Source organism: Plecotus auritus (genome assembly GCF_963455305.1).
Source record: "Plecotus auritus genome assembly, chromosome: 9".
In the NCBI taxonomy this organism is placed as follows: domain Eukaryota; kingdom Metazoa; phylum Chordata; class Mammalia; order Chiroptera; family Vespertilionidae; genus Plecotus; species Plecotus auritus.
Window position 1 is genome coordinate 107,217,251 of NC_137783.1, and position 16,331 is coordinate 107,233,581.

The 16,331-nt window shown below is 39.2% G+C and overlaps 1 protein-coding gene across 2 annotated transcripts in view; it reads left to right on the plus strand.

Moving 5' to 3' along the window:
- The first annotated feature begins 354 nt into the window (after window positions 1-354).
- The window catches only part of CLNS1A (chloride nucleotide-sensitive channel 1A), a 33,019-nt gene continuing 17,042 nt past the window's right edge, over window positions 355-16,331 (plus strand). The window contains exons 1-4 of one of the 2 annotated variants that reach the window (XM_080643032.1): window positions 355-571; window positions 7,886-8,022; window positions 14,666-14,767; window positions 15,469-15,576. In XM_080643032.1, coding sequence (XP_080499158.1) covers window positions 447-571; window positions 7,886-8,022; window positions 14,666-14,767; window positions 15,469-15,576 — 472 coding nt within the window. In that variant the 5' untranslated portion in view covers window positions 355-446. The remainder of the gene's footprint in view (window positions 572-7,885; window positions 8,023-14,665; window positions 14,768-15,468; window positions 15,577-16,331) is intronic. The other variant, XR_013959129.1, reaches the window with a different exon arrangement.

Sequence of the window (16,331 nt, forward strand, 5' to 3'; positions counted from 1 at the left end):
CCTGGAACCCAGTTAGGAGACCTTTGACCTCTAGTTCAGTGTGGTCTCTACTTCCTGTGCATCCTCAGGCAAGGGACTCTATGTCTCAGGCCTCCGTTTCCCTTTTTGTAGAAAAAAGGATTTATAATTCTTTGTGTTTCCTCTCTCACAGGGGTGCTATGCCGACCCTGGAGTAGGATGTGGGGGAGAATGCTCCGTAATTCCTAGCCTGGAGCCTGGAGAGAGGGAGAGGGAGGAGACCCACGTGACTAAACAGGCCTGGCCGGCTCAGGCTTCCGAGCGCTAGCTAGAGCGCCTCGTCTCTATGGTGAATTGCGTTCAAATCCGGTACAGATGAAGTTGCTCTTCCGGGGCAGTTGCCATCGCTTCCGGAGCGGGACGCGGTGAGCTGGGTCTTCCTGTGCTTCAGCTCCATCTCGGTCTGCATCTTGGCCCTCACTACCGCAATGAGCTTCCTCAAAAGTTTCCCGCCACCGGGCTCGGCTGAGGGGCTCCGGCAGCAGCAGCCCGATACCGAGGCGGTGCTGAACGGCAAGGGCCTGGGCACCGGCACTCTTTACATCGCCGAGAGGTAGGCGCCCTGTTCCCGGGGGCTGCCCCTGCGCGCCACCTGGTGCGGAGGAGCGGGGCGAGCCTGCCACCTCGGGGGCTGCTGGGAGCGGGGCGGGCTCCCTGCGGCCTCGGGGACGCCTGTGCTGGGAGACGCGCGATTGTTCTCGCACCATCTCCTCCGGAGCTTTCCTTTCTCTCTTCTTCAGACGGAGTTCTCATTGATTATGCTGTTTATCCTCTTGTTTACCGGAGGACTGGTGCGTGCGTTGCCCTTGACTCAAGGTGTCGTTTTAAGCTTTTGAATTTTCAGACCCTGAGTTAGAGTCGTCGATGTGCCTGCCTGTCTTTTCCGACGAACAGATGCGGGAGATGTTGTCCTGGACAGGTTATGCAGGTGTAGAGATGACTGTGGAACTTCTTGAAGGTTTGGTTAAGGACTTGATTCTTTTTCTGTAGGTTTGGGTTGGGAGAGGAACACCCTCAACCCCAGCAGGCTGGGTCATGTCCAGGGGGTCCTGACCTATCACTTCCCATTTCTGACCCGCATTTCCATTGCTAGAAGGAATAGCCCTTTTATTTGGCATCTGAGGCACTTTGTATTTTCACAGTCAGGCAGGTTCTAAATACTGCGGTTGTGGCAGTAAGGCCCCTGTTTTCCTGGATGTGTGCTTCCATTCGTCATCAAGCCAACAATGAAACCTTGAGTCCTTTAATGGCCTCAGATCTTTCTGCTGCCTCACTTTGGCCAGAGAAAATTCTCTGCTTTTAAGAGCTTCTGTGATTACATTAGACATACACACATAAATAGGATAATCTCCACATTTATTGTCAACTGATTAGAAACTTCAATGACATCCACAAACTCCTTTTTTACCAGATAACTATGTAGTCACAGTCTTAACTCCCAGGAATGAAAGACATGGAGGCCAAAATTCCGCCTGCCACAGAGGACACAAAAAAATGTGAAAAAACCCTTGGTTTCGAGAAACCTAGACATTGAACAATGTGGCTTTTGGCCAGTCACTGAGATAAGAAATATGGATGAGAGGAGAAACAAGCTTGGACTGAGCTGCAGGTAATGAGTTTGCTTTGAACAGTGAGGAGTAGTTAGACACAAAAATGTGTGTACATATCTTCAGAGAGTGGTATTAAAGAGAGAGATTTGGAAATTGTTAGTGTAAGTGTTAGCATATGCTCATGGGAATAGATTAGATACCCCAAAAGAGAACAGGGCCAAGGATAGAACCTTGGGGACACATCTACATTAGGAGAGGAAGGTTAAGAGACTGGAGAAGAGAGAACAGCCAGTAAAATCTGAAAAGCACCTGTTGGGTGTTGACAGGGAGATCGTTAGTGATTTTAAGTGGTGGGAAGTGGAGCGCAGATATATTCCCATTCCCTACATAGTTCTTTTTCTTTCTGTACATTGGCTCTTTCTATAACATAACCCTTTTTGGGGGAAGGCTCTATACATGCTTCTTCATTTTGAAAAATTTCAAACCTAAAGAAGACTTACATTGTTAGTTAATATCCATAGACCAACCCTTCACAAAGATTTTTCAGTTGTTAACATTTTGCCATGTGTTTCCTTTTTTTGAACTATTTGAGACTTGCAGACATGTTGTTACTTGGTCTGTAAATACTTTAGTGTTTTCTCCCAAGAACAAGGACATTCTCCTGTATAACCACAACACAGTTATCACATTCAGGAAGTACAAATCCTTTGAAATTTTTATTCGTTTAAAATAAATTTTATTTCAACTTTTTATTAACAAATTTTTTACTTTTTTTGTAAATATATTTTTACTGATTTCAAAGAGGAGGCGACAGGGAGAGAGAGAGATAGAAAGATCATTGATGAGAGAGAATCATTGACTGGCTGCCTCTTGCATGCTCCCTACTGGGGATCGAGCTTGCAACCCGGGCATGTGCCCTTGGCCGGAATCGAACACTGTACCCTTCAGTCACAGGTCGACGTTCTATCCACTTAACCAAACCAGCCAGGACATTTACTTTTCTTTAAGAAAATAGTTCTCTGCCATGGCCAGTGTGATTCAGTTGGTTGAGCGTCATCCCATGCACCAAAAGGTTGCAGGTTCGATTCCTGGTCAGAGTACATGCCTGGCCAGGTAGGGGGTGTGCAGGAGGCAGCCTATTGATGTGTCTATCTCTCCCTTCCTCTCTAAAATCAGTAAAAACATTTTTAAAAAGTTACTATTGGAAGAAAATATTTTTGTAAAATATATATATATATATATACACACACACACAAAAGAAGAATGTAAGTTAAATATCTGTGGTTTAAAGAATTATAATTAAACTAACATGTGTATCCACTGTCCAGGTTAAGAATACAACATTACCAGTACCTTGGATACCTCTATTTACCCCTCTTTACTCATTGTTAGTCTCTTTTCCCATTTTGTTCTTTCCTGTGTGGCATTTCCAAGTCTAGAATCAAGCTCTCAACAAACTGGGAAGGCTTCCTAGAGGAAGTGATAAATTTTTGAGTATTAGCAGTTATCTAGGGGAATGAGATGGGGAAAGGGGGAAATGTTCTAATTAGAAGAAGCAGGATGCTGAGAGGTAAGGGTGAGAAACTATTGTGTCAGTATCTATCTATATGTATATGTATGTATATTTTATATCTATATACTAGGGGCCCGATGCACGAAATTTGTGCAAGGGGCTTGACCCTCGCAGCCCCGGCTTCGTCTTGAAGGTTGTCCAGAAGGACGTCTGGAAGGTTGTTAAGCTGTCCAGTCTAATTAGCATATTGCACTTTTATTATATAGGATAAATTATTATAAATAATAAAAGCGTAATATACTAAATGTCCAGTTGTCTGGTCATCCATTCAACCAATCAAAGCGTAATATGCTAATCATATGCTAAGGCCACTCAACCACTCGCTGTGATGTGCACTGACCACCAGGGGGAGACAGTCAGCCGGTAGACCAGTCGCTATGACGTGCACTGACCACCAGGGGGCAGACACTCTGACCAGTAGGTTAGCTTGCTGCTGGGGTCTGGCCGATTGGGACTGAGCAAGACGGACTGGACATGCCCTGGAACCCTCCCTGGCTGGCCAACCTCCCGCATCTCTCCCCGGCCCCCATTGTCCACCGGTGGGGTCCCACAGCCTGGCCTGTGCCCTCTCGCAATCCGGGACCCCTCAGGATGTTGGAGAGCCAGTTTCAGCCCGATCCCGCAGGCTAGGCTGAGGGACCCTACTGGTGCATGAATTTGTGCACCAGGCCTCTAGCCCTATATAATAAAGATGTAATATGCAAATTGACCCTCATACCCTCACGTCACAAGATGGCCGCCCTCACATTGTCACCAGATGGCCACCCCCATATCGTCACAAGATAGCCAGCAGGGGAGGGCAGTTGCGGGTGACCAGGCCAGCAGGGGATGGCAGTTGCGGGGTGACCAGGCCTTCAGGGGAGGGCAGTTGGGGGTGATTGGGCCAACAGGGGAGCAGTTAGGTGTTAATCAGGCTGGCAGGGGAGTGGTTAGGGGCAATCAGGCAGGCAGGCGAGTAGTTAGGAGCCAGTGGTCCCGGTTTGTGAGAGGGATGTTCGACTTCCGGTTTAGGACCTATCCCCCTTGGCAGTTAGACATCCCCCGAGCGGGTCCCAGATTGGAGAGGGTGCAGGTTGGGCTCAGGGATAACCTCCCTCCCCAGTGCATGAATTTCGTGCACTGGGCCTCTAGTTATATATATAGAAGGCTAGGTGACCAACCTGCTGGTACATATGATACGCACTGGCAATTTAAAAGTAAACATTGACTCGCGCATGTGTGATACATATAAAGCTCTCCTGGCACCAGTTGCTCGCGTGTTTCAATTTTATAATACTATATTATATATACTATTTTGACATGTAACTTTTTTACAGTAATGTAATTACTGCACGAATTTTTCTTCTAATTAATTTCCTTTCAATGTGCACAAATCCGTGCACTGGGCCACTAGTATTGTTATAACAAAATATATACTTAAAATCACAATATAATATATTAAAAAAGGTATTTACACACATACAGCACACACACACACACACAATCGAGCACTCGTTCTTTATTTGAGGAAACGAGGGAGAAAGAGTGGGAAAATAAAAGCATGTTCATGAGCTTGGCTTATAGCCCTTAGGGTTTGGGGAAACTGCTTTAGGATTTTGGGCAAAGAGGGCAGGGTCTGATTTGGTTTTAGGTAAATATAGTTTCTCAGATATATATTGAGAGATTTAGAATTCTCAAGTTTATTTTCAAAGCTTAGTTTTCATAGGAAGTTGACGTTTTAGCCAAATAAGAAAGGGAATAGAGGCTTGAATTATTCAAAGTAGATAATTTGAAACAGGTAAAAGAAAATAGGTAATTAAGTTAAAAATAGGTAATTTTGCCCTGGCTGGGTGGCTTAGTTGGTTGGAGTGTCATCTCATCCAGGGGTCCTCAAACTATGGCCCGCGGGCCACATGCGGCCCGCCAAGGACATTTATCTGGCCCGCCGGGTGCCGCTGCCTGTCCTGCTTAGCAGCCGACTCGTCCCGGGCCTGCAGTGCGCATAGGAATTTGTTCATAGTGTTTTTTTTTTAAACTATAGTCTGGCCCTCCAACCGTCTGAGGGACAGTGAACTGGCCCCTGTTTAAAAAGTTTGAGGACCCCTGCCATATACCGAAAATTTGCAAGTTCAATTCTCAGTCAGGGCACATACCTAGGTTGTGGGTTCAATCCCCGATTAGGGTCCCCCTCCCCCCTCAAATCAATAAGCATATTCTTGGGCGAGAATTTAAAAGAATAAAAAGTTAATTTAAACTTAGAAGTAATGTGTTTTATGTCTTAATCCAAAATTAGTTTAAAACAAAATAAACCAACTCAAATTCAAGACCTCTCTTACTTTCCTGTCCTGTTTTTCACCCTGTGCCAGGAATAAAGGACACTGATCATGCTGTGCAAAAGCATTCTAAGTTAGCAAAACATTCTTTGCATGTTTATTGGCTTTCTAATTCTTGTTTTTTTCTTTTGTGACTCATGCTTTCTTTGGGACTGGGTATAGTTAATTTGATTTCTTGGTTTTGGAGCGCATTTCTTCTAGAATATATAAAAAGATGATAAAATCAGAACTTAATGACACAGTAAATGATGCTTTTAAGTGGAACTTGCTTATCTATATGATCTACATCCATATATAAAATTATAAGAGCTCTGTGAGAGATGCTCCGCTGAAGCAGCATTTGTGTCCTGCCGGCAGTAGGGAACTACAGAGCAATTATGATGTGCTTTTTAAAGTCAAGGCCATAATTTGGTAGGCACTGAGTCTGTGTTTATAGTATTTCAGTTTTTCCATCTTTATATTGAGTCATTAAAATAAGTTTTATGTCTCTGGATATTTGAAATTTTGGATACCCACATTTGGAATGCTCCTTTTAAAGTGTTTGCTTAAAATAATAATACTTTTAGTAAGGGACTGGCTATACTTCTCTGACATATGACCACTATTTCATTTCCACAGTAAGACGAATGCAGTGGCCAGGAAAGGCACACGTAGCACGCACAATCTAATTGCAATAATAAAATCCATTTCCGTAGGACTAATGGGATGAGTCATTCTGAAAAATCATTTCCAGAGCTTTTACCACTTTAAGCTCCTTAAGATTGATTACTTTAAGCCTCTCACATTTTCTTTTTTAATAAGCATGTTCAGTGAAAATCTTTCCAAATGATAGTATGTACTATTTTTGTTTTTGCTTTTCTAAGTGTACAATTTATTACATTTTAATGTACTTACAGAGTTCTACAGTTTTTATCACAATCTAATTCTGCCCTAAATTTTGATAAGGGTCATCATGTGTTATACACTTATACTGTTAGACATTGATTTCCTTTAGAAGCACTGAAATATGTGTTTAACCTCTCCTTACATTGACTGTGAATGAGCTGACTGCTGCACTGTCGTTGTTACTGCCCAAGGGAGTCCTAGCTTTTCTTACTGTGTCTGTTTTTTGCTTCGTTACAAATTAGAAAACCAGACTTGTTAAAATTGTATAGAAAATAGAATGATACAGGGGTTATATTGTATTAACTTCTTTTTAAAATAACAACTTTACTGAGATACTGTAATTCATGTAACATTCAATTCATCATTGTACATGTAAAATATACAATTCAGTGGTTTTTAATCAATATACAGAGTTGGGTAACTATTATCACAATCAATTTTAGAATATTTTCATTTCCCCCTAAAGAAGTCAACACCCATTAACAGCCACTCTGTTTCCCTCTAGCCCTTTGTAACCACTATATTGCATTAACTTTTCTTTTTTTAGATATTTTTATTGATTTCAGAGAGGAAGGGAGAGATAGAAACATCAATGATGAGAGAGAATCATTGATTCACTGCCTCCTGCACGCCCCCTACTGGGGATCGAGCCCGCAACCTGGGCATGTGCCCTTGACCAGAATCAAACCCTGGACCCTTCAGTCTGCGGGCCAATGCTCTTATCTACTGAGCCAAACCAGCTAGGACTATGTTTCTTTTCTATACCAATAAAATATTTGCATTTGACTCCTTTTGAGCTTGCTTAAAACTATACCTTGCTTATCTGTGGCTTTCCCTTAAAGCTGCAAAGTAAATGAAAGTCTTAATAAAGTCTTTCAGTGTGATAATTATTTTATAACTTGTGGTAAGTATGATTATAGCCACTTCATGTGTATATCATTTAATGTAGGATTAGTGGAGAAATGAGTGATTCCCAAGTATTTATTTTATACTTACATGCTGAGCACTGTGTTAGTGGTTTTGAAGAACATTAAATAAAGAATATGACAGTTTCTCTGGTAGCTCACATTCGGGTGAGGGTATCTACCAGATTCATTATCATAAAGTTAAATGCTAAATGGTATATTACTGGGCATACGTGCAATTTAGAAAAAGAAGAAATCATTATAGACTCAAGTAATTGGAGGGAAGACTCAAGGAGGAGCTGGGACTTAACCAAATGAAGATGATTTGCAAAAGCAAAGAAGGTGCCTGAAGACCTTCCAAAGAAGAGCAAGCATAAGAGGCACAGAAACACATATTTGAATTAAGAAAAATTGCATTTCAAATATACCTGAATTATTAGCTGGAGAAAAAGAGACAATAACAGAATTGGTCTTAAAGAAATTCAATTCCTGCTACTGAATTTTCTTATTTTAGGAATATTTCTAAATAGTAAGCTTGATACTATTATGCATAAAAATGTCTAACCTGAACCTTTATAAATTTCAGGAGGTTAAATTAGGATTTAATTGCTTGAAATAATCTACTTAAAACATGTTTTTCAGCCGCCTGTCTTGGTTAGATGGCTCTGGATTGGGATTCTCACTGGAATACCCCACCATTAGTTTGCATGCAGTGTCCAGGGACCTAAATGCCTATCCACGAGAGCATTTATATGTTATGGTGAATGCCAAATTTGAAGGTATGTATGGTAATTTAATCTTATATTTTTAATTTTTATTTATTGATTTGGGGAGGGGGGAGAGAGAGAGAAATTGATTTGTTCTACTTATTTATGCATTCATTGGTTGCTCCTTGAATATTCCCTTACTGGGATTGAACTTGCAACCTAGGCATGTCAGAACAATGCTCTAAACAACTGAGCTACCAGACCAGGGCTGAGGTAATCTTGAGCTGCCTTTGGTAAAATATTACATATTTAAAAGCAATCTATGATCATAATCAATGTAATGTTAAAGCCGTTGGCTGATATTGGATAATAGTTTCTTAAGCAAAATTTCAGCACAGTAAAATAAGTTGAACATTGCCTTTTTTATATATGCTTGCATTTAGAATTGTTCATTTATTATGGATTTATAGTTCTAATTTTTCCTCTTGGGTTTAACTGTTTATTTTCTTTCTCTCTGTAAAGGCATTTATATTTGGCACCCTTACAAGTTTGGATCAGTATATTTTGTGCTTCCAAGAGTTTACGATAGAACCTGATTTGTTTTGCTTCATTATCAGTGGGGATGATGTTGCCCTCCCCCTACACTTAGCAGTGACATTTTGATTATCATGACTGGAGTGGGGAGTAGTGCTACTGGCATCTAGAAGTTAGAGAGCATGGATGCTGCTAAACATCCTACAATGCAAAAGACAGCCTTCCACGTCAAAGAATTATCTAGGTCAAATGTCAATAGTGTGAGGATTGAGAAACCATGCAATAAAAGATTCCCAAATTTTGCTGTTGAAGATAACTACCAGGATTCATAAGAATCTAGTGAGAAAAAAAAAAAAAAGAATCTAGTGAGGTTGATTAAAGATGGAAAAAGAAAGATTAAAAAATCAATTTTTAAGGCTGTAAATTATGGGTTGTAAGAATTCTGAACGAGCTTCGAAGAGGTAGCACAGTTGGCTAGTGTGTTGTCCCGATAAGCCAAGGTTGAAGGTATGATCTCTGGTCAGGTCACATACAGGAAGCAACCAATGAATAAGTGGGACAACGAATCAACATGTTTCTCTCTCTCCCTACCACTTCCTCTCTCTCAAAAAAAAATATCAATTAAAAAAATTGGAATTCTCAATGAGATACAAGTTAGGCACAAGATAAAAAGTAAGATGTTGGTATACTATATTGTGTTAGTTTAATGTGTTCATTTTTTTGTGTGGAAGTACAGAACTTTGGGATTGAAGGACATTTGTTACACCTGTAGTAAACTTGCTTTTAAATAATGGGCTGCTTTTCTTTGAAATAGTGTATAAAAGACAATCCCATAAGTTTGCCTATTGAGCTATTGTTCCTTCAATTTGGGGTTTTAATATAATTCCAGATATAAGATGACCATTTATATTCAGCCCTAGCCGGTTTGGCTCAGTGGATAGAGTGTCAGCCTGCGGACTGAAGGGTCCCAGGTTCAATTCCGGCCAAGGGCACATGCCCGGGTTGTAGGCTCGATCCCCAATAGGGGGCGTGCAGGAGGCAGCCGATCAATGATTCTCTCTCATCATTGATGTTTCTATCTCTCTATCCCTCTCCCTTCCTCTCTGAAATCAATAAAGAAATATATATATATATATTTTAAATATATTTTATTGATATTTCACAGAAAGGAAGGGAGAGGGATAGAGAGCTAGAAACATCGAGCAGCTGCCTCCTGCACACCTCCCACTGGGGATGTGCCCGCAACCAAGGCACATGCCCTTGACCGGAATCGAACCCGGGACTTTTCAGTCCGCAGTCCGACGCTCTATCCACTGAGCCAAACCGGTTTCGGCAAGAAATATATTTTTAAAAAATTTATTTATATTCATTGTGACACCAATTATTTAGTAATTAGTAATTTTTAGGGCTTTTGGCATGTTCTGTCTCATTAAGTGGTAATGACTGATTCAGCTATTTGAAAATATTTTTGTTATAAGATTTCATTGCCATTGGAAAGGGCCCTAAGATAGATAAAAATCTAGTCGAGTTTGAAAGAGAGGGTAAGGAAAAGTAAAAGCTTTTGACCTTGGGTTGTAGTAAGACTTCCAAATGAGTTATTGGACACAAAGTTTACTTTCCATCTAAGTAAATGCAACTGTGATTTCATAACCCAGAGTACTAGGTATCATGTTTAGTTTAAAGGCATTCATTCATTCATAGAAATGGGAATCCTTAGAGGTACCTTTGTCAGTCAATTCCAAATGCTGATGTGAAATGCCCATAAATAATGTAGAGCACTGCCATTGGTGAAAGGCAAAAAATAAGGTTGAAGAGGTAGGGTTCAAATAAACCTAGCTTGAATAAAACTAGATAAAGAGAAAAGCACACTGAATAAGAAGACTCATTAACTTGGTAGGCAAATCATTGTCATCTCTGCACCCCAATTTCCTTTTTTATTTTTTAATTGTTTACTTTTTAAAAAAATATATTTTACGGATTTTTTACAGAGAGGAAGGGAGAGTGATAGAGAGTTAGAAATATCGATGAGAGAGAAACATCGATCAGCTGCCTCATGCACACCTCCTACTGGGGATGTGCCTGCAACCAAGGTACATGCCCTTGACCAGAATCGAACCTGGGACCTTTCAGTCCGCAGGCCGACTCTCTATCCACTGAGCCAAACCGGTTAGGACTAATTTGTTTACTTTTTAATCCTCACCTGAGGATATTTTTCCGTTGATTTTAGAGAGAGTGGAAGAGAGAGGGAAAGACAGAAATATTGATGTGAGAGAAACACATCGATTGATTGCCTCGCACACGAGTCCAGACCAGTGCCTGGGCCGGGGAGGAGCCTGTAACCTAGGTACTTGCCCTGGCCGGAATCGAGCCCGGGACCCTTCAATCTGCTGGCCAACTGCTCTATCCACTGAGCCAAACCGGTGAGGGCTCTGCACACCAGTTTTATCCAGAAAAATCAGGAGATTGTAGTACTCATTAGATCTTAAACCTGGCTGCACATTAGAAACCTGGGATTCTTGTTAAAAAATGCAAATGTTAGGGTCCCAAACTAGGAAGTAAGGATTCAGTAGGCTTGGGGTAGGCTTCTTTTTTTCTTTTTAAGGTCTTTAATATATATATATATATTATTGGTTTCAGAGAAGAAGGAAGAGGGAGAGAGAGACATCAATGATGAGAGAGAATCATTGATTAGTTGCCGCCTGCACGCCTTCCACTGGGGATCAACCTGGGCATATGCTCTTGACCGGAATCAAACCCAGGATTCGTCAGTTCACAGGCTGATACTCTATCTACTGAGCAAAAAGGCTAGGGCTGGGGTAGGCATTTTAAGTATTTGCTCTATAATTATTTTCTTTTCTTTTAAAATATCTTTTTATTGATTTTAGAGAGGAAGAGAGAGGGAGAGATAGAAACATCAATGATGAGAGAGAATCACTGATTGGTTGCCTCCTGCACATCCCACACTGGGGTTCAAGCTGGCAACCTGGGCATGTGCCCTGACCAGGAATTAAACCATGACCTCCTGGTTCATAGGTCAGTGTTCAACCACTGAGTTATGTTGGCCGGGCTGTAATTATTTTCTTGAAATTGATGGAATTGGGACTTTTCTATCTTACTTGGATTACATTTATTTCAGTGATTCTCCAGTTCTTTTTTTCTGGAACTCCACTCTTCTCATAAATTACACAAGCTTGGATCCTATTTCCCCAAATTTTGTTCCTTTCATCCTGATTCTCTAAGCTCCAGATTCTTTTTCTCTTTGGCTTACCTCCGTATCCTCTTTATTTTTAAAAAATAGTTAATTAAATTAATTTTTTTTTGATTGATTGATTTTAGAGAGAGAAAGGAAAGGAGAAACATTGATTTGTTGTTCCACTTATTTATGCATTCATTGGTTGATTCTTGTATGTGCCCTGACTGGGAATAGAACCCACAACCTTGGGACAATGCTCTAACCAACTGTGCTACCAGACTAGAGCCTCCATAAACCTTTTTTAAGATGGACCATCAGATTATTGTTAAGGACATTAGATGATTTTTAAAATAACTAAAAATTCATTGCCATTGTTGAAAATTTAGAAATATTCAAAAAGACTGCAAGTATGGCAGCCACTACACACCTTCCACTGATGAATGTTGGTCATGGTCATTATTTGTAAAAATACTTTATTACATTTCTATTTATTGCCCTAAGGTAGATTCCTAAGGATACAGGGTTGGCAAAAGTAGGTTTACAGTTGTGAGTATGCAAAACACAGAGATTATTCTTGTATTACTATTTATTAATTATTGTATTATCTGTATTATGACTGTAAACCTACTTTTGCCCACCCCTGTATAAAAGAAACTTAATAGTATTTTTTCTAGGGCGAGAACTAGGTTTGTACCATCTAGATAGACTCTTTCAATTATCTTATTACCAGCATGTATTGTTTTTACAAGTTAAAAAATGATGTTAATTCAGTTATAGAATAATAATTACAGTGTGATATCATTTTTCTCCCTCACCCAAGGATATGCTTTTTATTTATTTTAGAGAGAGGAAGGGAGAGAGAGAAAGAGAGAGAGAAACATTGATGTGAGAGGGAAACATCGATCGGCAGCCTCCTGCACACGGCGCCCTGACCGGGAATTGAATCCACAACCCGGGTATGTGCCCCAACCAGCAATGGAACCCACCACTCTTCGGTGTACTGGACGACGCTCTAACCGACCAAGCCACACCAGCCATGGCTCATTTTGTTTTTTAAAATGCATTGAAATGTTTGGTAGTACAATGGTATTTAATTTTCTATAATTATTTAAAGTTCTCTGATGTTTTGTATTGTTTTAAGTTGTTTATGGAGGATATGTATATTATATTTAACAATATAATAACAGAAACAGCAGAAAAAGTCCTATTTAATTGGTTATTTAAAACAGTTAATAGTGGCCATTTAAATATTTTCCCTTTTTGCTTATCTATTTTTTTTCATTCTACAGTAAGCTTGTATGACTTATAAAAATAAGTTTAAAAAATTTAGTAGATATCTTCCTATGATTGATTCCTATGAGTAGAATTATTACATTAAAGGTAATAAGCATTTTTAAAGCTCTTAACATATATTGTTATATTGCTTTCCAGAAAGCTTATATCAATATACGCTTTGAATAATAGTATATAAGAATACCTTTTTACCTTTTCTTCATCTGCATGAAGAATATTATTGGTTTTAAACATGTTTTATGTTTTGGGAGTCTATTTAAGTATTTTGTTGACTTTTTCCCCCTTATGAAGTAATTAAAACACTGAAAAGTTCACAGAGTAATAAAAATTTTTCATTATTTAATATCCAGCATAAATTATAACATTTTTCATAGTTATTATAGTCTTTCAAATAAATGAAAGTACATGAATACTGTTGAAATCCTTTTTGTGTCCTTTCCCATTTCATTCCTTATTCTCTGTCTCTGGAATTAAGTGTTATTCTAAAGATGGCATGTGTCCTTCCTGTCTATGCTTTTAGATTTTTATTGAATATATACCTATAAGCAGTATAATGATTTGGTTTTATGTTTAAAGTTTTAATGTAAGTGGCATTATGTATATTCTGCAACTACCTTTTTCACTTATATTTTTATTTTTGATTATTTTTTATATTATTTTTCTCACTCGAGGATATGCTTTTTATTGATTTTAGAGAGTGGAAGGGAGCAAGCGAGAGAGAGAAACATCAATTGGTTGCCTCCCGTATGTGCTCCAACCGGGAATTGAACCCGCCACCTTTTGGTGTACAGGACAGTGCTCCAAGCAACTGAGCCACACCAGCCAGGGCTTTTTAAATCATTTTTTAAATTTTACTTTTCAATTATAGTTTACATTCAACATAATTTTGTATTAGTTTTAGGTGTACAGTATAGTTGTTGGATGATTTATCTTTTAAAATATATTTTGATACATATAAATCACATTTCTTTTTTTTTAATTGATTTCTGAGAGGAATAAAAACGGAGAGAGATAGAGACATCAATGATGAGAGAGAGTCATTAATCAGCTGCCTTCTGCATATCCCACACTGGAGATATCAAGCCCAAGTGCCCTGACCGGGAATTGAACCTTGACCTCCTAGTTCATAGGTCAATGCTCAACCACTGAGCTACACTGGCCAGGCAACATATAATACTTTAATAAACATACATTTATGTACAAACTCCTTGTGCACACAGTATGTATTTAGACGAGGAATTGCTGCGTAATAGCATTTCCAGAGTGGTTGTAGCAATTTCCACTTCCACCAGCAGCATGTGTATGTTCAGTTTGTATTTTTTCTTGCTTACAGACTTTAATTTATCTGTTGGGTTAGTTAACTTTTTTGGGCCTTGATTTCTCATCTGTAGGTTGTTTTTGATGACATTGGAAAACTGTACTTATTAGAGGCCTGACTGTTTGAGTTTCCTCACCCCTACCATCACCCTGAGGGGACTTGAAATCCCTAGGGCTCAGTGAAGTACAGGGTAACTAGACCAGAGAGACTATCCCAGAGTATTTTTTAGCTCTAAAATAACTTTGTTCTTGTAATTTGAAGTGAAAATTGAAATAGTAGTATTTAGATAGATCAATAAGCATCCTTTAAGAAATTCTTTTAGGCTTTTTCCCAAAACAAGTAACATCATAAAAAAATTATTTTTATTCCCTTTCTAGAAGAATCAAAAGAATCTGTTACTGATGAAGAAGAGGAAGACAGTGATGATGATGTTGAACCTATTGCTGAATTTAGATTTGTGCCTAGTGATAAATCAGCATGTGAGTGTTCTATAGAATTGATTCTTTTCTCCTTACATTCCAGGTATTCCCAGTTGACACACACACTTTTACTTTTATCCTCATACCTCCGTTCTGCTTTTTCTTCATTTTAGCATCTATAATATCATTGAGAACCAGATATCTATACATTCATTATAACAAAGATAGTGAATTAACTTTATAGTAAGCAAATGTACAACACAGAATGGGAATAAAACAGATAGTGAATGTATAGTAGACACCATATTCTTTCGTGTGCTTTGTGAATGGAGGGATCTGTTTATTTTTATAAACTGTGAAACATTTTATGACTGAATCTCACCAGATTGAGGGCAGAGGAGTCATGGCAGTTCCAAAGTGGAAGATGTCAGGGTAAGTCCTTTTAACCGTGAGGGGCTTCACTCTGACACTAGCAGTCTGACCAGGATTCTCTGACTCTTTTCCTCAGAAAGTCCAACCAGGCATGAAGAGATCTCAATAATATCTTGAAATGAACTCTTATTATTTTGTGACATATTCACTGCCATGAAGCACTTTTTAAGATTGATTCACCTTGAATTTGGCAGGTTTTGTGAATATTGTGACCTAGTATACCTCTTGTTTACCCATTAAATTTATTTGCACTGATGGTTATTTAATTAAATTTTAATTGCACATTAGCCAGGAAGAAATATTAATTATAATTTAATTTTCTTGTTCAGTGGAGGCAATGTTCACTGCAATGTGTGAATGCCAGGCTTTGCATCCAGATCCTGAGGATGAAGATTCAGATGATTACGATGGAGAAGAATATGATGTGGAAGCACATGGTTAGTGAAATGAATTTTTTTAAAGTGTTTGTGTGTGTGTGTGTCTTTCATTTTAAGCATTTATTTGTAGTAAGGGGTAGGATTATAGATTTTTTTAAATGTATTATTGATTTCAGAGAGTAAGGGAGAGGGAGAGAGATAGAAACATCAGTGATGAAAGAGAACCATTGATCAGCTGCCTCCTGCACATCCCACACTGGGGATCAAGCCCCTACCGGGAATCAAACTATGACCTCCTGGTTGATGCTCAGCCACTGAGCCATGTCAGCCAGGCCATAAATCTTTATATCTCTGATAAATACCAATATAATATGATTCTATTATAATGAAAGTGAATGGCGTAATTCATGTCTAAGCCAAAATGGGAAAATTTATGGGCTTTCCAAGCTAGTTGGAAAAAATGGAGATTATTAGGGGGTGGGGGAAAAAATGCATAGAGATCAATGGAAGGAAAGAAAATGGTAGCTAGGAAAGTGGGTAGTCAGGAGAGTCTTTTTAAGTTGATGTAGCTGCTATCAGGGAACAAAACTTCTTCCTTTATTAGTTAAAACCTGTATCATCTACATTTTTCTTTAACATCTCCCTTTAGACAGCTCATTGCCAAAGTTATTTCTTTTTCCCAGAACCAGACCTTATTTATTTAAGGGTATTTCCCCTTCCTCTGACCAGAATGCAGTCAGTAGCTTGGTAGAGAGAGTCTTGTGACTCGAGATGCCTGCTCTTCTCTTTTCTTTTCCCCATGGTCTCGACCTGTG